At 39.8% G+C, this 24621-nt stretch overlaps 1 protein-coding gene across 1 annotated transcript; it reads left to right on the plus strand.

The window, feature by feature from the left end:
• On the plus strand, positions 1-24621 carry LOC117041262 (teneurin-2-like). The gene is given in 3 exon segments (XM_033139835.1): positions 1-46; positions 49-225; positions 24489-24621. Coding segments are annotated over 3 exon segments (336 nt in total). The 3' UTR covers positions 24602-24621.

The raw sequence follows: 24621 nt of genomic DNA on the forward strand, positions 1-24621 counted from the left end.
ATGGATATAAAAGAGCGAAAGGCACCGCTCTTGACAAGAGGCAGGTGTGAAAGGAATGTCGCTACACAAGTTCGTCACTGACAGTGAGGACTGTAGAGTGGCCTACTCAGAAGTCCTATAGTTCAAGTGAGACACCTGAAGGCTTAGGATCTGAAACCAGAATGCACTATGGAAATCGAGTTACTGACCTAGTTCACAGAGAGTCTGATGAGTTTCCAAGACAAGGTATGTTCTAAGACACTTTTTTTTTACCCAGTGATACAATTACAGCAATATATTTAAGTTTGTCCCCGCCAGTTACTCTGCATTTGTATTGGAAGATGTGTTCAGTTGTGATTTGACATGCAAGTACAAAATTCAGTTTTCATTGTGAAGTCAAGAGGTAAATATGTTAGCTTTGTCATATTCAGAAAGCCTTTCTAGATTCCCCTTTTAACATAGAGGTATTAATAATTATTAGTATTAACCAGCTGTCATGTTGTCATATTTTTGGAGAAGCCCACATATTATACCCTTGTGTTATGTCACTAAGGTTCATTACAGGTACAATATAGACATTTTCACTACTTATTTTTGTGGGACTAGCATTACTGATAGACGAGTAAACATTGTGATTACATTGGTAATAATTACCTATGAGGTACTTTGTAATTTATCCCATATTTCTTACTGAAGTGAATTGAAATATGGAGAATGTACACTTTTCTCTGACATCATTTTGTCACTACCAGCTGCCTTACATTTTATTTAATTTAAAAATGGAGGAGAAGACCCATCTAATTATTTTCAAGTTGTTAGTAGTTTGTTAGTGCCTCACACAGAATCAAAAGTCCATGTTAAATTTTAGATTGGACATAATTCTTCACATGAATGTGTAAACTTCCTTTGATAACTTTTTCCATTTTAACAAAACTATTGAGATAAGTATCTTTACATGTTGTTTTTACTTTGCTTACGTTTCTATGTTACTTTAAGTGACAATTTATTATGCTTCTATGTCTTACCCTTTTCAATGTGTGAATAATTCAAATACAGAAAAACATAGCCCGGACTGTGATATGAAAAGTTCCAGATAGTCTGGCTATTAAGAGATAGTTGTGTCCTAAGGCAGGCATAAATGGCGGGTGAGGAATACCAGCACACTTTTCAAATGTCCAGTTGTCATATAGAATGATATTAAGTCCTATAATCCCTTTGTAAGATTGATCCCAGTGAAGTTATTTCTGTTGCTTTTCCTAGCCCAGAATGAATCCTAGACAATACTTTCTCAAAAGATTGTCTTCTCAGCAAAATTGATCCACAAGCATATAGGCTCCGTCTCATGTAAGAATATTTGTTCAACATAGCTTTTAATTTTATCCTACTATATAAAGCTAAAAGCACCTGATGCCCTCTAAACATGTTTTAAATTACTGTATGCATGTGCTTGGTTTGGATTGGAGCTAATAGCTCTTAGCAATAGAATTCCCTGTGAGGTATTTGTGTTTCTTTCAAAATTCTTAAAATTTATTTGGCACTATGAACATTAAATCACAATATCTCTGTGCAGTAGATATATTCCCTGCCATTCTTACAGTGAGCTAGGGTTTAGCCTCATAATGTGAGGTAGCTTAAACTTCAGAATAAAGACTTAGCAAAGGACCCCAGTGAGCTTTACTGCTGAATCAGCATCTGAATCTGGATTCCTCACATTCAGGCACAACAGCGTAGACACTTCTTGTCAATGGTCCTTGTGATGTTTAAGTTGCAACTATGCTTCAGCTGAAGAACTGTTGCTCCTGAAGTGTATAAATTATCCTGTGTTTGCATAGCTTCAAAACAGCAATAGGGTTCTTTGTTTCTATATCAGTGATTTTAATACCTCTTCCCAACTTTCTTCTTCTTTCATGAAACTGCTTCAGCTTTCTTTTGGTATAAAATGGTTTGCTAGTTGTTGTGTACATTAGTTTCCCAAATACAATTATTTTCCCATGGTATTATTTTTCTTTCCATATTTTGGCCTACTTACTATTTCTGTAACTACTAATTTACATTTCCTTGACTGTTATTCCCACTTTGAAGTAAACAATATGTGTAGTAAATTAGCCTTGTATGGGTGTATCTTAATGGTAAATGTATGCACTGCTAGAAAAAAAATTGTTACTCTATTGTTTCTCTTGTTTGTTGGTAGATCAAGTATACAGGTGGTTACTAGTGGTACATAAATATAGGTCTGTACTATGTATAATTTGATGGAAATGAAACACAGTTTTTCAGGAAAGTTAAATCAGTACATTTTGTGAACTTTTTTTCTTTTAAAAGGTGCATTTTATTGCTAGCAAAGTATTCTGAATTCTAAGTACACTGGAGTACTGTAGAATCACATATGTCAAGCTGGCAACTGCTGATTTGTGCCAGTACACTGATTTGCCTCAGGATGCAGAATTAGATGTCTACAAAATAACTTGGGAGTTTAAATGAGGTCACAAGATTTATTTACTGGAAACACTGAATGGATTTATCAGGCCACTCTCTAGACATGAGGCTCATTCTATTAAATGGAGGCATTTGTCTGATTTGCTGGTCCACCCAATATTGGTTGTTCATGCAGTCCCCCTTTATCCACACAGGCCAACAGCTTGCAGTGAAGCTGCCCGTAGACTATAATAATATCGCAAGGGAAGTAAAAGTAAGGTTTTGTTGACTATCTTTCTTCCACAATTCATAACAGCAAAATCTTCTATCTTGGATTAAGATCATGTTAGCAACTAGTGCCTTGTTGTGGCTCAGAAGTCACAGGAATAGAATTAGTTGCAATGGACAGGTATCTATAGAAGTAATGAAAATTAGATCTTTTTCAATAGTTTCATAGTAGATCCAGCCCTGCTCCTGTGGGTGCTATTGAGCAAGGTAACCTTAGATGGACTTCACTGCCTTGTGTCAATGCCATTGAGCAAGTTAATACCTTGTTGATGTAATAATATGTATTAGGTAACCACTGCAGAGCTGCAGAGAATTTTATTCCACAATAAATTAAAAATTGTGCTTTTTTCTGCGGACCCAACATGGTCTGGTCCAAACAAACAAGATAGAGACCCTTTTTTAAAGGGCCATAATTTATAATAGTATTGGGAGGATTTATATCTGGATGCTTTACTTGAGATATATCTTAATTGCATTAATTTAAAGCAGAGAGCCACTGCAGTGTTTTGTAAAAGCAGGGAGTCTGTATAATATTCTGCATGTCTCTAGGTAGACATAGGATATGACTAATTATCTGTGTTGTCATCATAATTTTCTCTCTTGAAGTTCTGGAACAACTTGGAAAAGGTGTGAAGACTGACACACAATTATTGCAAACTACAGTTAGAATGTTACATGATCAAAAGCCCCATCTCTTAACTGTCACATAAGTTATTACTGAGCATTCTGTATTGCACTGAATGCCTTCTCTCTCTTTTTTCACGTTGTAACCAAAGCCAATCTAGTAATCCATCTCCTCCAGGAATTATGAGGACAACTAGCATATGCTTTAAATTTTTAATATGTGCAGCCAACAAAGAATTATTTATGATTTGATAAAGTCTTTCTAATTTGTCATATGTGTTGATAAGTGTACAGTGCACATATTATTGTACCTTCTCTTACAAGGAGGTCTAATTCAGTGAAGCATAGCACAGTAGCTGTATAGTATTGCTATGTGGATCTTCCCTCTATTTTTTTCCCATTTTCTTTTTAAATAAAAATAAAATTCCCCAATTGTTTTTCTAATTTAGTTCAGTGGCATTAGTAAGAAAAATGGCAGTGGTCTTGATATGCACTTCAGTTTGTCATGACATACTTACTATTTTTAAAAGGTGTTCCCTTGAGATAGTTTAACCTTCTGACACAACTATAAAGTAAACTTTCCTTCTTTGCATGTACCCCCCACCAGAGTCAGGTCTAGGAGCAGTCCCAAGCAGTAAACCTGATTCTTAAAGGGTGTGTAGCAACAAAAAGCATGCACAATCCTATTCAAGATAATGAAGGACTAATGAAAGACATGTCTGACTTGCATAGATTAAGCTTCAGGTCTTAAACATATATCCAGTCCATCACCGAACTTAAATACCAAGGTCTTCCACACATCTTGTCAGTTCTGTTGCAGCATCTTTGTATGGAAATTAAATAACCTTGTAGACACAACAATCAAACCGAACCAAAACTTAGAAATAGATTATTTTGAGCAACACTCAAAAGGAGGCACTGTGGGAAACAGAAGTGGCATCATCCCACTGATAGCATCACTGGGATATTGTGGAAATTTAAATAGTGGCTATGTCAGAAGAATCGCGAGGAATTAGCTGCCTAGCACTCATCAGAGCACCATGAAATAAAACTGTTTTTAAAATGAGAGTCTGTGGCCTGAGGAAAAGAAGAAGAGGAGTTTGGATATGATATCCTGTTTTATCACTACGCTAAGGAGTCTCAAAGTGGCTAACATTCTCCTTTCCCTTCCTCCCCCACAACAAACACTCTGTGAGGTGAGTGAAGGCTGAGAGACTTCAAAGAAGTGTGACTAGCCCAAGGTCACCCAGCAGCTGCATGTGGAGGAGCAGATTACAAGACTACCACTCTTAACCACTGCACCACACTGCTACACACTGAGGAGTGGGCCTGTGTACGGCCCTCAAGCCTGAAGTTTGCAACTCCTGATCTATGGGCTCAAGCCACTAGTACAGGGTTGCCATACGTCTGGGAAAACTGAGACTTGTCCTCTTTTGGGGGGCAACATGCCCACCCGGGCAGATTTTTACATTTTAAAGGAAATGTCTGGGGCTTGGGGTGGAGTTGGGGTCTCTGGTGGAGCAGGCTGCTCTGCACGCTGCTGCCACTGCCAGCCTGAGCCAGGGAAAGAAGTGTGTGGGTGTTCTGCATGCTGTGGCCGCTGCCAGTCCAAGCCAGGGAAAGATGTACATGGGCGTAGCAGGCCCGCCTGCCCGCCTCTTTCCCTGGCTCAGGCTGTCCTCGTTTTTGCTCTTCAAGATATGGCAACCCTACACTAGTAGACATTGACTACTGCCATATGTTGTACTTGTGTAGTACACAGGAATTACATTTTCATGTGAATAATCCTTAAAAGAATAGTGTGTGTGTGTGTGTGTGTGTGTGTAATTAGAGATGCTGACAAACTTTTTCTGACTTGTTTTCCTCTAACCCAAGATACCAGCCCTTACATAAAAGTATGTGTGTTTGTATATATTGCAACGATTGTAGTTATTTAGAATCTGCTTTGCTGCAGAAAAATAGATACTCACATGTTTGTGACATGTGACATGCAAGTACATACATAGATTTCCCTATGCCTGCCTAGGAAAAATGTTATGTGACTCAAAGGAGCCTGTTAAAATGTGTTTCCTGCTGTCCCAGTGTCACTCTTTCTTCCATATCTTCCTGAAATTGCACATTAGCATGGCTTGCCAAGATTGCTATGAATTCTGTCTTTTTTAAAAAAAATCCCACAGACACCCATTTTGTGCAAGGTTCAAATAAACAAAAAATAAGCAGCTGTAATTGTTTTGCCCTAAGTGGTTGAATATACATAATATTGATGCAGAACTGCCTGAAGACCCATTTGACTCATCTCTAGAACAAACTTAGATAATGAAGTTGACAAAGCAAATGGCATTCAGACATTTAATATATAGCTTCCCATTCTTTACAAATACTTAGCTGTAAGTGTTTTAGAATGAATGCTAAAATACATATCTCTGAATGCAGACCATATTGGAAACTGAGATTTACTGTCCCAAAGAGTAATGCTTACTCAGCCATCTGATGAGATCTGAGCACTAAACAGTTTGAGAGGGATGCATAAAACTGTTTTATTACAAGATGCTGTTATGAATTATTGCAGCTTTCCTTATGGTATAATGCTGTTACCAAACAACATGCATGAATATTAGTAGTTTTATTTCTTCCTTGTACTTTTTGGGGAGAATACTTGGATTACGGCTTCCGACAGTTTCCATGTATCCTCGGGTAATAGTTCATACAGAGACCTCTGCTCAAAACCCAAAGGTGCTTTTAAAAATTTGGGTTGTAGTATGTGGAAAGCCCATGAAACTGGTGTTAAATGGTGGCATCTCATAGGGATGGATGCAGAAAATAACCATTTTTGCAAGCATTAGTTGGTCTCTAAGGTGCTACTGGACATTAAAAAAAAAAAAAATTATATATTTTGACTGCGTCAGACCAACACAGCTACCTACCTGCATCATTTTGCAGATCGTTTTGTGAAACATTCAGTTGTTGTTAATTAACACCTTTTCTATCATTTTTATTGAACAGGTTACAATTTCTGTTTAATAAATGCAAAGCTGAAAGGGGCTTGTTAATGAGACCCAAAAAATATTATGTAGAAGATGTTTGTGTGTGCATGCACGCACTGTCAGCTGGGACATTATTATTATTGATATAGTCCAATGTGATGTTATTACTTAAAATTTTAGAAGTGTTGCCCTGGGAGGCAACAAATTTTATTTGTGTTGCTCGATCACACCATCACTTCATCTAGCATTTTCAAAATATAGTTTTAGTTTAAAATTCCCTTCTCTTTTCATAAGGGATTTTCTAGCCCTCCAAATTGTCAGGTTGGTGTCTAAATTTATTGTTTCTTGTTCCTGCTATCACTAATTAGCATAAGGGGGAGGGGTTGCTATTGGTTCTTTCTGTAATTCCCAAACTTTCCTACATTCCCACAGCTCTTTGGCTTTCTTCCAGAGATTCTTAATTCAAAATTCAAGATAATTTTTCCTCTTACGCTTTCTAAAACAAAACAAACAAACAAACAAAAAACCATACATGTTTTCTAGTGTGGAATCCCAGGACTGGAAAAGGGGAATAAATGGATCTCACCTAATCTTTTGCCCTTAAGGCTCAGGTCCCTAAAGATGAGCCCACATAATTAAGATGATAACAGTATTTAACTGCAACCAGAGCAATAATATAATCAAGTATCAGTAGATAAGAGTTTTGTTGCCATAACAAGGGTTCTGCAAGAGCAGGGTGCTTCAGTTATCCAAACTGTGGAGAGCTCGTGGGCCTGCAGCTGTTTTAAAACGGCTAAACCACGCCCCCTAGCCAGTCGGATTGGCTGTCTGGGGTGCATAACACAGGCCCAGATCTCCAGTGATGCAGGGGACCTGGCCATGCGCACCTGTGAGCGTGGGAATAGATTCCTACTCACAATCCCTCCCCTCCGGGAAGAGGAGAGTCTTTTCTGCAAATCTTGATGATCAGTAGTCTGAAAGGATGTCAGAAGACTGGAATGGCCAAATAATAATGATAACAACAACAACAACAACAACAACAACAACAACAACAACAACACAATGATTCAGCTTTATCCAAATGCATGTTGTGGTCCCAGTCTCAGTGCTACCCCTCCCAGTGCAGATGCTATAGCTAAGGTGTAAAGGAACAAACATGACAAGATAACAATCTGAGATAAAAATGGCCACAACTTTATTGATTCAGATGTAGGTGGACTTGGCTCAGGCATTGAGTGTATATCCATTTCAGCTTCCTGCCACAGAGCTGAAACATTTTACAGTGCTGTGCCAAGGATTGTGGCCTCCCCAAAATGCCAGTCGACCAGGGTGACCATTCCCAGGCTGCCTCTGGAAGCTCTATGGCCCATCTGCCACACACTGGCTTCTGGACAGAGAATTCCGCCTAGACCCCTCTAATGGGGTACCCTGAGTACCTGTTCTTCACTCAGAATGATGCCCAAATTACCCCCAAGACATTGATGACTAGGATTCCACCCAATGCCTTACCTGCCAAAAGTTGTGACATTTTCCTATGGGGAAGGCAAAAGAAACCCCAATGGGCCCAATCTGTTTGAAGGCAAATCCCTTCCCAGCTCCCAATACGGCAAAACATGATTAAAACACATCACAATACAGTGCAGCATGAAAAGGAGGGAGGGTTTGCTCTCTGCTGACTGCTGATAGTGCCATGTGCAGTCAGCTTTTAAGTGTAGCCAGCAGACCATAGTGGAAGCATGCACGTTCCGGTCTGCCAGTGAAGCTCCACCCTCTCAAGTGTCCATGATTAGGCAGTTCAAATTAGAGCATTTGATGGGCAATCCTGCCTTGCTATGCGGCTGGATGATCTTCAACGGCCAGCTGTGGGCACAGTCATATTGGAGGGGGGCCTCTTGCATGGGTACGATGTGTGTGCAGCCACGAATGCACATACCATTTTCAAATCCTGAAGAGAGTGGAATGGGTGGGGTGTGCTTATGTGTGCTCTGCTGACATGCATAATGACCCAGAACACAGCTCCCACACAGACAGGGAGTTGCTTATACTAAGATACAGGAGAGAATGCCCACTTTTTATTTTAAATTTGATTTCTGATTAATATTTTACACTTTCATTTTGTAGTTGAATAGCTATTAATTTAAAGTAAGTAACTAATACATTTTTGAACAGAGAGTGATAATCTACATACAATACATACATACATACTGAAACAAATCAGCAAAATGTAATTCTTCCATAAGAGTTGCCTGGAAGAAAACACCACTTGCATTTAGTTCATCCCTGGAGAAGGCACAAATGTGACATGTAAAGGAGGACTTCACCTCTTATTAAAAGCTATTGAATCCTCAGAGAAAGCATACATTTTACATAGAAACAATTTTATTTTTTTATTTTTTTAACAAAAATTTATTGGTTTTCCATATCGAAAAGAACAAATACAACAAAGAAACAACAAATAATAACAATCATTCAAAGAAAAAACAAATACAACAAACAACATCAACAAAATAAAAGAAAACAAATACATACCTTACACACAGGAACACACCAACTATTACTTATAATCTTATTCCAAATCTATTGGGGGGACTTCCCCCGTTCTCTCTCCTGCGTTCAGTTCTAATTTACTTTAGTAACTTTTCTAATTATTTTAACTATTCATTCACCATCATTCTTATTCTTCGTCTCAACATCTTATGTCATTTAACTTCTAAATAAAAAATACCACATCATATTGCAAATCTTAACTTCTTATATCTTTTCTTTCTCTTAGTTCCATAAAACTGCTGCTCTTATTACTTCTAATTCATACCTTATAAAATATTAAACCAACACAATATCATAAAAAGCCAAAGTATTTCTTCTCTATTCCAGATCAATTTTTACTCTCTGACGTCGGGGTACCATGATAAGCCTTCCTGATTAATCATATATATTCTTTCACCCTACCCCCCTTCTTGCCATTTTCTCTCCTCCCATCAGTCACCCACCAGACTTCCCCCCAACCATAATCCAGAATGTCATCTTTTCCTTGATATCCAAAAACCAAAACATTGTCCCAAAGCATCTTTGCTGAACTCTTCAAAGGAAGTAATACATCACCACCAAGCATCTCCACTTCAGTCTTCAAGTCAGATTGTAATTGTAGTTTCCAGAATTGTTGTTCCTGCGTTTCTGGGCTCCCACCCCAGAAAGCCGTTATAACGTCACAATAACCAGTCCCAGACCTCTCACGTCGACAGGACTTTTCTTCTTTTTGGAGTTGCATCGTCTCTACTTCAGATAAAATCCCTGAGCATCGCTCTCTAATTGTTTCTTTGAGTTCCTTAGCAAAGTTCTTAAAAGCAGTTCCAATCTCAGAGAATCTTTCAGTGACATTCTGTTGCAAAAGTTCTAGTTTCAAAAGAATATTCCTTTGTCCTAAAGTCATAACTAGGTCTGGAGGCATCGTAGAAACAAAACCAAAAAGGGCAGAAGTAGGCAGGAAATAACAAAGTTCAGTACTTTTCCATCTTCAAATCTCAAATTACAGCCGCCATTTCCCCCTGATCAGAGTGCAAAAAAAATTCACCTTATAATCCACAGTCTCTCAGAGGAAATACCTCAAAATTCTCAGTCCACCTCTGACAGGGGTTTCTTAATAGATCAAATGCAGAGTCAACAAAAACATTGTATCAGCCAAAAGTAGCAACAGCCAGAGCCGATGTTACTGTTCTGTTGTCGCAAGGGAGAGAAACGGACTTCCTCTTTAGCGTTTCTCCCCTAAAGCCAATTAAACTGATTTTTACTTCCAATTAAACTCCGTACTTACAGCTTACGGGTTTCTTCTTGTTTTTAGACCAAATGAAGAAGAACGGGGCGCTCAAATGTCGGCGGCGGCCGCCGCTTGGTTTTCCCGGTTGGGGACAGCCTCCACAGCCCCTCGCCGTTACCCATTCACTCGAGCCTCCCTTTTACAAGGGAAGCCCGAGAATGGGACGGCGCGATGGGGCCCGCCGGAGTGCCCAGACTGCGGGACGCCCCTCCTGCGGCTTACCGGAGCCCGCTGCGCAGTTGCGGGACTCCTGGCCCCCGGGAAAACTGGAGCTGTCTCGAAGCCGACAATGGCGCCCTCGCCGGAAGTCTACATAGAAACAATTTTCAGTATAGAGTTGACACGCTGATCAATTAGCTGGTAAAATGATCTCCCTCAAATATTCCATGATGCCAAGAATGCAACTGAATAAGTAGCTGCTCACAATTTAAAATTCAATTGTTGCGTCTTTTAGCAAGGTTAAATTGGCTGGTTGCCAGTTTAGCAAGTCCGTTGGCTGCCCCCCAGTCATGAAGAACTGCATGGGAAACCAACTGCATGATTGTCACCGACACATGCTGGACATTGCATGTATAGGCAGTATTTGCATATTCCGTCCCAAGTAGATGTGCAGAAGTGAGGGCAGTGCAGCAACTGAGCAAGGAGGGTCAGCATGCTTGTCTTCACATGCTTGTGGTGATGGAATATGAGTATTGCCCCATCTGGCCCCAGTATTCTATGATAAAAGCCAGGGAAGAGCTATTCAATGGGTTCACATTTATAGAAATCTTGCTTAACTTTTTTTTGTTTTTGAATCACTTCATTTGTTTTAAAAGTTATTTTAATTGTGCAGAATAGGAGTTAACTAATGTACTTTTTAAATTTTAAATTTTAGCATAAGTATATTTATTTTGAGGAAGTGTTGCTGGATTATCAGGTTGGGCTTAGGCTCCGCCTTCATGATGAGGCAGGAGGAAAAGACGCTTCTGGGATGTGATTGGTTACCAATCACCTTTTTGCTCCTGCCTGTTTCTCCAATACAGGTACAGAGAGAAGAGTGGTGGCCTTCCACCCCACCTACCGCAATACATCAGGGGAGTTGCAGCTGACTTCTCAGTTAATTGGTCAACTGAAGGAGGCCTTAATTGTGTCTATTGCCTCTGAGATCTCCGTTTCTCAATCTGGGAAGCAGAAGTAACCACAGCAGAGAAACCTCCCTTCCCAGACCACCCCCCTTGCTGATGGTGCTGGTGGTGTGCTTCCTGGCTCAACTAATCAAGAGTGACACAGCAAAGGAAGCCTTTGACCCACTGGTTATGCAATTCATGGGGAGGGCTCCATCCCTGAGATGGAGAAGGTAGAATGGAGCAATGGTGAGATCTCTGAGGAACAGCAGCCCCACCATATTTTTCAAGATGTGCATTATATGCCATGACTTTGCAGAGCCCTGACTGCTCTAGATTTAAACTCCCCCTACCCAAAAGTCCCCCTGCTCCTTCTAAGGAAACTGCAGTGCTCCAGAGCCACAGTCGTCTTCCAAACTAATTCCAACCTCCCTTCAGTTAAAAAAAAAGGCCAGATTGCAAATAAATATGTCCTCTTTAAAATCCTCTTCAGTGGACAAACTGTCAGGAAATGGCCTACTCGCAGGTAGGACCCTGGCAGAGACACATGCCTGACTGGCATGTTCCCTCCCCCCTGGGCGATCATTCGGGAGCTTCATAAGCGTTCCTCAGCCTGAACATCACTGCGACTGATGTGGGAAGACATCAGCACACTCTTAGCATCTGCAGAGTTTGCCCAGCTTGCATGACAGACCACAGCAACTCAGCATGTTTGCTAATCTACTTTATTTACAAATAATACACACGGAGCACTCCATCATGGCTCCCTCTCTCTCTAGCATCAGGCAGCAAAGAGAAAGAACAAAGGACAACAGTCCCACTTCAGGGAACACAGTAATACAAACACCCTGTCTTGCGTCACTTCCCATTCCTGTGGAATCTCAACACACACCCAGTCATGTGATAGACAATAAACCCATGACTGCACACGGAGAATGAATCTCCAACACAAACCAGTCGCCATTTTAGTTTCTAGAAATCTGCTTCCTCAAAAAGGTGACTCTGAACTAAAGGACACCATGGAGAAATGAATAGACTTTCCCTTGCGCAGAGGCTGCTGCTTTTCATTTAGATAGCCTTGTGTTGCCTCCATTTTCTCAAGGGCATTTATCATATGGGTTGAATTATTGACTAACCCACAGCAGGATCCTGCCAGGGATAGACAATCCCTGAAAAAGTTGTGCAGGGTTTGTCTACCCCTGGCAGGATCCTACTGTGGGTTATTCAGTAATTCACTTGTCTTCAGTTCTTCTCCAGTTATTGGCAGAAAATCAGTATTGATCTCTAGATTCTGAACTCTTTAATGTATGGATACAAAACAGAACTTTTGGCTCAGCCATGCCTCCATTTTGTCCCATCACCAATCTCCAATGATTGTGTGACAGTGTGTACACCAGCTTCTAGACATAGCAACCATCGAGCCAGTCCCAGCAGTTGAGGAATTCTGTTCAATTTTCTTTTGTGTTTCTCCAAAATTGCCTCAGCAAGTGGAGGTCCTAGACCTCAAGTTCCTGAACTGCTAAGTAATCTACAAGACGTTCTGCATGGAGTTCCTATTGTCAACTGGAGAAACCCTGCTACAAAGCGGTTATATAAAATCTACAGATCTTCAGGACATGTACCTTCACATTCTCATTCACCCTTCACCCTTCACCCTTCCTACAGGAAATATTTCAGATTTGCACTGGGAAAGCATCATTTCCAATACAACATGCTTCCATCCAGCCTTGTATCAGAAGCATCCAGAGTATTCACAAAAATTATGGTGATCTTGGTGGCACATCTCTGCCTCCACAGCCATCATATTTATACATACCTAGACAACCTGTTCCCAAGAGTGTGGTCTGTCATTCTGGCACAACAGTGGTTGGAATCAACTCTATCAGCCTTACAGACACTTGGCTTTGTTGTTGGACGAAGAGTTACCTCACTACCACCACCCCACAATTGCTGACTTATCAGGGAGATAGACATGCCTGCAGGGCACCTATTCCTCCTCCCAGAGTGCTTCATGATGGACTTCAACCTGCAGAAAGGGACTCTATCCTGTGATAGAGTTATTACACAGTAATAACCACAAATACCAGCCTACAGGGATGGATGACTCACTACAATGGACAAGCAGTTCAGGGGCAGTGATCACCTCTGGGGTCCTCCAATCTGATCAGTTGAGTGGAGCTCAGGGCAGCCCACCTAATCCTTTTCGCATTTCACTCCACACTTGAGGATCAAGCATATTATTCTGCTCACTGATTCTACCAATGTGTGCTTATATCACAAACAGTGGCACCAGGAGTTGGGACTTACAGGCAGTGGACAGAACATCTTATCAGCCTGCCAACAGAGCACATCTCAAGAGTGTCCAATGTACAGTCAGATTGGCTAAGTTGCTCCAGGCTGGATCCAGAAGAATGGACTCTGCACTCCCCATTGTTTTGGCTGCTTCAGTTTCACATAGGACTCTGCAAAGAGGACCTCTTCGCTAGTCAGGGTAATCACCAACTTCCCGGGTATTTTTACAGGTTCCAGGAGCCTCAAACAGAAGGTTGGGGTGCCCTCACATTCTCTTGGCCTCGTGGTCTACATTTTGCATTTCCATCCACATCCATTCTCCAACAAGTGCTGTGCAACATACAGGAACAGAAGCCCCAGCTATGCTGATCACCCCCTTCTGGCTGCACAGACCATGGATGTCAAAGATTCTAGCTCTGGCAACATCACCCCCTTGGCCCATTCTGCTTCACCAGGACATGCTGTCCCAGGGCCCACTCATTCACTCAGCTCTCTGTTGGCTGTGCCTGACTGTGTACTTTGAATGGAGGCACCTGAAGCGACTGGGCCTCTGTCAACCAATAATTACAACCACCCTGCATTCCCATCATCCTTCCATGAAGCTTATATACCAGGCCACCTGTAAGGCCTTTCTGAAGTGGTCCTTGTGCACAGCTATGTCAGTGGACAAGGCAGCAGTTCCTGACATCCTCGACCCAACACACTGAGGTGGCAAGTGGCAACTCGATAATGCCCCCCACTTATTGGCACACCCTCTGCTGAAGCTCTTCCTTCATGGGACAGCCCTAGTGTGTCTACTAGTGGCCCACAGTTTTCCTTCCTGGGACCTGCATGCTGTTGTCTCAGCCCTACAGAAGCCTACGTTTGAACCCTTGGACAAATAGTTATTACTTCCAGTCTTAAGAGTGTCAGAGTTGGAGACCCTATCCCATAACACAGCATTTATGTATGTTCCATAAGGAATGGGCAGTTTTGAGAACTTACTCCTCCTTTCTACCCAAAGTTCTGTCAAGATTCCATGTTCTCCCTACATTTTGTTCCAACCCTTCTCACCCATTGGAAAAGGCCTGGCACTCCATATGCCATCTCAATAAAAGCTTTAAGCCACCTAGATGAGGTGGAGGAGCTGACCTTTTTGCCTAAGGAAGTGGGATGAAAGGAAACAAGGAGCTAGTAAATCTACATTCTTTAGTCCTGGTTATGTATACCTTGAGTGCACACCTCACATCTAATAAGCTTGTATTGTGGTGGCATATTGAGTTTGAAGCTACCCCCATGACCTTCTATTACAGCTTATTCTGCTAGGGCAGCAGCCACTTGGGCAGCTTTCTTTGATTGATATCTGTCAGGCAGCTACTTGGGTATCCCTGACTACATTCACAAGGCATCATAAGATGCCTTAGTGGAGGTCGCTTTTGGCCATATGGTCCTGCAGCAGGTCCTTCTGCCTTAGTAATCTCCAGTGCAGCTTGGAATCACCCTAGTTGGATATGCTGTGCTCCTGAAATAGTTCTGTTGGTACTTACCTGAACAGGATATTTAGGAAGGGTCGCTGGGCTATCGGAACCACACCCTAGTGGAGGCTGCAATGGTTTATAAGTTTGTGTTGGAATGTTTAGATTCTTTAGATTTGTTCACAATCGTTCACAAGTCATTGTCCCCTTTACCAAGAGGTGAGTTTTCTGTTATTTTCCTGATAAAACTGATCAGGAGCCAATCATGTCTCTGAAGCGTTTTTTTTTTTCTCCTGCCTCATCCTCAAGGTGGAGCCCAACAACCTCTCCTAAATCTACCATTCAGTTAAGTAGTACTTTATCAATGTATCTTAGTTTGTTTTCTAATAAAGTTGATGCTTTAAAAATTATTGATTGTTACTTGACACTATTTCCAGGTTCACTGGCTGAATCTAACCCATATCCTGACATATGTTCCAAATGATACACTGCCAAACTGAGAATGAGGTTAGGATCACTATAATCATCAAATGTTTGACCACATAAGAATAGTGTTTGTTATTTGTCAGCCATGATTCAGTGTTATAAATGAAATTCTGATGTTTCTGAAATAGCGATAGTGAATCTCTGGCAAAGTTAATCAAAGCACACATTTGTGTTTTGTTCTCTGATTTCCACAATTTCTTAAATCAAATTTCTCCAAACTGCATTTGATTCTCTGTCTGAGTCTGTGCACGTGTACTCTTATGCATGCAATTAAATGTGTGCTCTCATATTAGCTTTCTTGCCAAATTCTTGTTAAAAAAAACATTGTAAATGCATATATTATCACCACGATCTGCTTCAAGCACTGAATTCATTAAGTAGATTGTTAATAAAATGGGGAATGATATATCACAATTTTAATGCTCTGTCTCCCAAAGTTAATGAAGAGTTATAATTTTCTAGACGACAAATTAAAAGGAGGTTAAAGTGGTTAGTAAGACTGCCTAGAGATTTAGCAACATTCTAATTAAAAGAAAGGGCATTAAAGCGAATTAAAATCTTGATTTTTGAGGGATTAAGAAGTATGAGTAATATGTGGTTTACTATTGCTAGAGGCCAACATTTCTATACAAGTGAGAAAGATACAGTAAACCATATTGAAAGTCAAAAGATTTCTTTCAAATAGGGTATAGAAAAATCAAATGTTTCACATAAGTGCTAGTGAAACGTTCATTGACACAGTAGGATATATTTTCAAAGTCACAGAGAGCTTTAACTGCATGGGTCCAATTGAAGACAACAGGGATCTTTCTTCCAAAATCACAAAGAATGGGAAAGGTACGCTCTGTAGCTAAGATTATTTATAAATATACCCTTAGTGCTTAGATTACTTACAGGTATATAGCACCAATATGTCATGTGTCTGCTAATGCGAAATGGTAAATAATTTATCCATTGTACTACATTGGCTTTTTTTTTTTAGCACTCCAACGCAAGTTTAAATGATATCACTTTGCACCAGAGCGCATGACTTCTACAACATTAATCTTGCCTTATGGTGCATACACCATGTCATATTGATAAGCCATGAACCTGGCACTGAAGCATGTTATATGTTGTGGCTCCTTCTAACAGAAAAGGAAAACCAAGAAGGAGCCAGTTGTAGGGGGTGGGGGGAAGGAAAAGGGGAAATCTTGATGCAGGAGAAGAAAATATTAATTCGAATATATTCTAAACTGAGTTCTCCTCAGGGCATAATGATTATGAGTATTTTATGAATATAAATATTATAAAGCTATATTACAAACCATTTGTGCAAAGCCATTTTTATGAAACATGAAAATAAAATTTAAATTGTTTCTCGCAGTTTTTAGCAATAACAAAATTATGAAAAAGGTCAGGCAAATTATTTAATTACAATATTAAAACATGAGTAAAAAAAACAAAATGATATTTAGATAACTAATATCAATGGCAATAAGCTGAACAGTTGAAAAAACTGAAAAAAAGATTTCTAAAACCTCAAAAAGTTATGAAAAGGCCCAAAACAAACACGGCTTACAAGAAGGGATTATGGTATCTATACCTTCATCTCATGAATCCCCATTAAAGTTATGTTTTATTTCCTTTTATAATTATTTTTTGCCATCATAATGACATAGCACCATTTTGTTACAATGGAAAGCAAGCAGTACATTAGTACACACACATAAACAGCACAAAGGTTGACCAATTAAGGGGCATCTGTAATCCTCCAGCTGCACTAAGCAAGAAAGCAATAAAATGAGCTGAATGTGCAAACAGAAAGCTTTCAATTAATATTAGAAAGGGCCTTCACTGAATTGAATTTACTTATGAATAGACATTATAAAAGCATCTTGGGCGTGGAGGAAAGCTATTACTATTCTTTTTTAAAAAAATAAAAATAAAACGTACCAGGTTGTTTTTTTTAATCCCCTATTGAAACACATTGAGATGTTAGGATTCAGTCTACTAGGCCTAAGTCTGAGACAGTGTTTAAATTAATCTTAGTACAATATTTTAGAAAAGCCATTTAGTTTAAATAATGAGGTAATACCAAACAAATATTTTAAAAAGGTATAGAGGGAGGTAGTGCCAAGAGAAATATATTTACCCATGGAGGGGAAATAAATGGCAGTCTCAGTCCTACTGAGTTGTGGTTTTTTCACTCTTATTTTTATGTAAGTTGTCATGAAAGCATGTTTGAAGGAGTGTTTGTGTGTGTGTGTGTTGATATATAGAATTGGAAGAGGTCCCGACCGCCATGTAATCTTAACAAAAGCATCCATGACAGATAGCTATCCAAACTCTGCTTCTAAACCTTCAATGAAGGAGAGTCTACCACTTTCCAAGGGAGTCTCTTCCTTTGCAATAGAATCACGGAAAGGCAAATTTATTTGATGTCCTTTTATGCCCACATTGCAGGTTGTGTTAAGTAGCATATAGCATCCCTGCAGTGTAGCTCACTATTATGTTCCTATTATAGGTTGGGAAAATGTGTTGAGAAATAATAGCTTACAGCAGTGTAACCCAATACACTGTAGTCCATTATCACTGCTGCAAGTCAGAGATGGATCTGAGACTGGTTTGGATAAATTGGGTTCCCAGCCATAATTCCCTGTACCTCTCAGATTCCAACGAAGGTTAAATTGCCTAAATTGCCCTTTCAGTCCTCCTTCAATGTAAAATTAAAAACTTATATCAAAAGCTCTAATAAAACACATGCAGTTTGGTTTTGAATGTAAATAGTAATACAAAATATATTTTGTACACAAAAACGTATGTTGAAACATGGATTCCTGTCTTGTACCTAACTTTTGCATTTGCACACACGCAACCAGGATATGCTGCAGCATTTTATTTTGAGCCTCTTACTCTATTTTTCATGTTTTAGATTCTATTACTTGTGAAAACAGTATAACAGTAGGAATAGTAACATGCTTCACCTCCAGAGCATGATATAAACATAGGTTGGTGGCAAGCAATGCATATTCTACTTAATATGGGGTGCAATGGAGTTTATATAAAGCTTAACAGTACAGTGGTACCTCGGGTTACGTACTTAATTCGTTCCGGAGTTCTGTTCTTAACCTGAAACTGTTCTTAACCTGAAGCACCACTTTAGCTAATGGGACCTCCCACTGCCGCTGCGCTGCCAGAGCACGATTTCTGTTCTTATCCTGAAGCAAAGTTCTTAACCTGAAGCGTTATTTCTGGGTTAGCGGAGTATGTAACCTGAAGCGTATGTAACCCGAGGTACCACTGTAATACAACATGGCCAGTAGCCTTAGGTTGTGGTGGCAAGCTGTCATTGTGTGTTATGTTCTAGACTTCAATACTCAAAATATTGTGATACAGAATATTCTTGTCTGCTTGCCAGTGCAATATACTGAAATCAACTTAGAATGGCTTTCACCATCCCTGGTGCCCACCATAGATTTTATACTCCAGTTTCTATCACTCTTAGCCACCATGGCTGTTCTGACTGGGGCTAATATGAGTTGTAATCTAAAATCCTCTGGAGAGCACCATCAAGGATGGCCCACCCATGAGGCAGCATAAAGCATTTGCCTCAGGCGGCAGAGCCCCTGCTGGAACCCCACTTGCCCTGCCACCTCTGCTGCTGGCAGAGAAGCGTCGTTGCCACACAGCCTAGGTAAGGTATGCAGCAGGGTGGAGTAGTACTTCCTGTTTCACCTCACACTGCAAAACGGGATGCATATATATATATGTAACTATGTTGTTCTGTTATAAAATAATTTGGTTTGACAAGATGAGGCAAAAGGGTTTGCAGTGTACTTCCTATTGAGGCCTGGGAGATACAATAATGGGTGTTATTCAGTTGGCAGTCTGTCAAGAATGAGCTAGGCTGATAAAGTTCCTTGTGAGGTTATTTTGCTCAGTTAGTTAACATGAAGAGACCATTCTTTTTATAGTGTGCAGTGAAATAAAAAAGGTGATCCATGAACATAGATATTTATGAGTGAAAATGCCATCCATACTTTAGATGTTTATATTGCCCATTCTAGATGGGGTTGCATTTCCTTTGGATGGCAAGAGCCAAAGCTTGGGGGTACTACAGGATCCAACATGGTCCCTGGAGATTTTGGTGGCTAGGTTCAGTTTTGAATTCACATAACCCCTGTTTTAAAATGGCACTGGTTGCCAATTCATTTTATTCAAAGCGTGCACACTAGTGTTTGAAGCCCTAAGAGGCTTCAGTCCCAATTATCTGAAATGCCACCTCTTCCCCTATGGACACTTTGGGGGTTAAAATTGGCAAATGGGACCCTCTTGGTAGTTCCACCACCACCATAAATTTTGGGGTGGCAGCCTCAGCAACGGCCTTCTCTGTGGTAGCCCCTAAGATGTGTAAATCCCTATGCACAGAGGTGAGTCTGGGACTTCCACTGTATAGCTTCTATCATATGCTGAAGACACATCTCCTTTATCCTGGCCTTTGACACTTGATATATATGATTTTAGGACCCACCCTATTCTTTTGTTTGTAAACTGTTTTAACTTATTTTTATTACTTTTAACTTTTTATGTTTTATCATTGATGTTCTGTAATGTGTTTTTAATGTTGTACACCACCCTAGGATCTTCTGATAATGGGCAGTATACAAATGGAATAACTTAAAATTATTATTTTATTTTACATAGCTATACCACTCCCCACCCCAGATCTTATAGTGAAGACTGGGTGAGAGCTCTAAATAGTAGTAGGAGTAGTAATATAAAGTTGTCTGCCAAAATTGCATTTCTGTTGTAAGAATATCAAGGATATCCCACTTGATTCCCTGTTTTTTACCATGATTTCATTTGACATGTTGAAGGGACTTGGGTGCAGTTTAATTGTTTTTTCGTCCAGTCGAAAATGAAAATTCCTTTAATAATTTTTTTAAAAATAAATAAATAAAACCACACATAGGCCAACTCGGCCCTCCAGATGTATTGGGACTACAACTCCTATCATCCCTAGCTAACAGGACCAGTGGTCAGGGATGATGGGAGTTGTAGTCCCAAAACATCTGGAGGGCTGAGTTTGCCAATACCTAAATTAAACGATAGGAGGTTATATTCATGTTAAAAATTGAGAAAGAACTTCTTAACATTAGTGAACAATTTGTCTGTGGTGGCATTAAATCTAAAAGCTTCTATTCATGGAGCAAAAGCACTGGGTGCCACCTAGGTTTAATGAAGACTCGTGTTTCTTGAAAGTTTTCAAGAAAAGATTGGGCAAGCACATTTTTCAGAGATACCATACTTTGGAATATAGAACTTACCTTATCTCTTTGGTCCCTACTAACCATATGAAAGTTCCTGAAGTACTTTCCTGTTAATGGGGATTGTGAGATTGAAAATAATACTCTGTCAGGAGAATCCAGTCATTGGAAAGCTCACCTTGCTGACCCCCAGACTGTGAAGTTCAGATTTCTAAAACCACAAGCAACACAGAGGAAAGAAAGAAAATTTCTGTAGTTGCATCATAGGGTGAATTCCAGAATGGGCAGGGGCCCTTGTGCTTTGCTCCCTAGCTGAAAGCAACTCTAGGAGGTCTGGGTCATTATTATTGAAATGCTTTTCTCTTCTATAGCTCTTTGCCTGCTGGGCTCGGTCTCTGCTTCTGGTCTCCCTATGATCCAGGACACAACAACAGGGAGAATAAAGGCACCTCTTCAGCTTATTTCCTTCTTCACTCACTTCCTAGGACATTGTAGGAAAAGATTTTTATTGAACCCATACTTTTCAAGAAATGCTGAGGCAAACAATGGATCTGCTATCAATCCTACAGAACCTATGCTAGTTGCTGCTGCTTGGACATATGTGCTGTGGCTCTAGGTCGCTGAGAAATAGTGCAAGACCTGGCCATACCCTCCAACATTTCTCCAATGAAAATAGTGTCGTTCTATTCTTTATTTATTGTTTTATTGTTTTATTTCTTTTTTTATTATATGTGCTAGAAACCACCCAGAGTGGCTGGGGAAACCCAGTCAGATGGACATGGTATAAATAATAAAATTATTATTATTATTTTACTATTTATACCCTGGCCATCTGACTGGGATGCTCCAGCTACTCTGGCCATCTTCCAACATATATAATAACATAATAAAGCATTAGAAACGTCCCTATACAGGGCTGCCTTCAGATAACTAGGGGGTCAGATAACTCCATACCCTCCAGTATTTCTCTGATGAAAATAGGGACGTCCTAAGGAAAAGCGGGACATTCCAAGATCAAATCAGAAACTGAGACGGCTTCTGTAAATCTGGGACTGTCCTTGGGAAATAGGGACACTTGGAGGGTCCACATGGTGCAGTACCATGTTTACAAAAGAGCAGTTGCTGTCTCATGTTATGAAGATAGTCTAGATCTTCTTTAGACATTTTCACATATCCAAAACTTTTGTGCAGTATCAATGTTGAGATGGTGTTAAATTATGGGGAGGATACTAGCATTGCAGTTATCTCCAACATGCAAATATCTACACGCTGATTTCTTGTCATAACCTATGGCTACTGCGTGTTTGGTAAATACGCTTCACATTAAATTTGTCCTGGAGTGCATATTAATTTAACCTGCAATTTATTGTTGTCTCAGATCATGCCGGCCAGTTGCTGCATGAAGTTCACTGTTATGGGAGGATGAAAGAGAAGAAATGAGACCTATTTCCCCCCTATTGTAAAACAGGATACAGTCATACCTCGGGTTACGGCTGCTTCATGTTGTGCAATTTCAGGTTGCGCACCGCGCCAATCCCGGAAGTAACGGAACGGGTTACTTTCAGGTTTCTGCGCTCGCACATGCACAGAAGCACTGAATTGCATCATGTGCGTGCACAGACACAGCGGCGTGGGTTGTGAACGCGCCTCCTGCATGGATCACATTCGCAACCCGAGTGTCCACTGTTTAAGTATATCATTTTTACCCTTGTACTGAAGTCCCATAATCTTACAATTAATATCACTTTTCATATTAGCTAAAGAGATGAGTTGCAGGTAATTATTTTGTTGCCTGGTGTGTAGCTTAATAGTCTGAGATCATTAGGCAGTCTGTTTTTGGGTTTGGGTTTGGGTTTGGGTTTTTGTTTTGCTTTGTTTAGCATTTCTCATTCCACAACTGGAGTTAATCATTGCTCTTCTGAGCTGTTGGAAGGGCAAAGATTCTTTCTACCCAAATAGAGTACAGTATCTCATGTGGATTTTTATTTTGTTGGTTTTTTGCACTTTATATTAATTTTTAAAAGATTTTCCTTTTGAGGTGCATGAATTTATTCTTCAGCTGCTCTTTTGCTATGATGTTTGCACTCAATTATTTTTAATCATTTCAGATATACTGCCTAATTACTTCAAATGTTTGTAACTGTAGGTGTGCCATAGAAGCCAGTTTCCCACATTTCGCACACAGCTTTTAAAAAGTAGGCACAAAATTTAGTTGCAACAACTCCCTATATTATAATACCCATTAAATTCAGCACTGTTACAGTTTGTTACATTTTTCACCATTTTCACATTTTCTTCCATTACTGCTGTAATTTCAGGTTTTTGTTGTTTATTCTATAATGAATAATATAATAATCAAAGACATAAGGATAGGAGAGGGAAAAGCAGCTGTTAGCTTCCCATGTATGGTGTCCTAACTCAATGTAAAATACCCTAAGAACCAGATCCCTATATAATTGCTATTTAAAGTCCTTTCCACTATTAATTTCCCCAAGGTAGCTTACATTGAATAACTAAAAATGCTGTGCGTTACAGTGTATACAACAATGAAGCAGAAACATCATCCAGTAAAGCAGCAGACAAATGATGAAAAATGAAAGGCCTCTTGGGCAAAATAAAAAATAAAAATCCTACCAAGTGCAGCCCATTTTCACCAATACCCACTATCAATTGCAGTCTTTCATGCCATGCCTCATACTGTTCCAGAGAGTTCACCAACCACTTTTGGCTGCATTGGCAAAATACAATTCTCTGTCTTGCACTAGTAGAAGCGGTTCCACTAGCACAAAACCACTATTGGATACAACCTATTTGTTAACACTAGGCCCCTCTATGTTTAGGTTTAGCAGTGCTGTGCAGTTAGCATTGCTTCCAAAACATTCTTCTTCACCACAAAATCAGAATTATTCCTTTACTGGTATAGCTCAGTCAAGTAGCGCATGAGACCCTTAATCTCAGGGTTGTGGGTTATAGCCCTACTTTGGGCAAAATATTCCTGCATTGCACGGGGTTGGATGAGATTATCCTTGTGGTCCCTTCCAACTCTACCATTCTAATTATTCTTTAGACAAAATTTACTGTTCAGAGTAGTCTCCACTGGAAGGACGTGGTGCTTACTTTCATAAGCAATGTCATGTTGTAGCAATATTACTTATCACCTTCATATTTAATATTGCATGCTGACAGAATCATATTCCTTCCTTTAGTATAACAACAAAACAAATGTTGCTAGTTACATGGTGGAAATTTTAATTTAATTAATCAGTGTTTTCATCTGTGTTGAGACACCTAAACCAACCTTAAAATAAGATGAGCATCATCTTAAATAATTTCATGATAGATTAGCCTACATCAATAAATCAGGGCAATACTTATCAAAACAGATTTCCATAATCAGTCATTTTAATAAGTAAATAATCATGTAATGTAAACCTGATTGTCCTCTCAAAATATGTACTTGATATAATTCATTTTGTGAGCACTGAAACCCTTCACACAGATGTCTACAGAATTTGTTGTATCTTCTCTTTCAACTAAAGAAAGATGATATTGATTTTCACAGAAATCTTCTGGTTGTTGCTGAAGTACAACTTGCACAATCAGATTGCAATATGTTTTCCCATGTGTTGCAAAGCAAATTATGGAAGGCTTGCCTTTTCCTCTGAAAACTTTATAGTGTTAAGATTAGATCAGTTGATTATAACCTTCATTGGGCATTCTAACTTCTCTTATTGGGAATACAAAGTAGACCCTACCTGTTCATCTGCTAATTTGGATTATTTATTTATCTATTTGTACAGTTGGTCCAGAAGCTAAAGCTGGTACAGAATGCTGCAGCACAGCTGTTGAGTGGTGCTCCTTATTGGGCACATATCATGTTGGTGCTGAAGGATCTGTGTTGACTGCCTATTAACCACTGAGCCAGTTTTAAAG

The sequence above is a fragment of the Lacerta agilis genome, chromosome 2, assembly GCF_009819535.1.
Source record: "Lacerta agilis isolate rLacAgi1 chromosome 2, rLacAgi1.pri, whole genome shotgun sequence".
NCBI classification, from domain to species: domain Eukaryota; kingdom Metazoa; phylum Chordata; class Lepidosauria; order Squamata; family Lacertidae; genus Lacerta; species Lacerta agilis.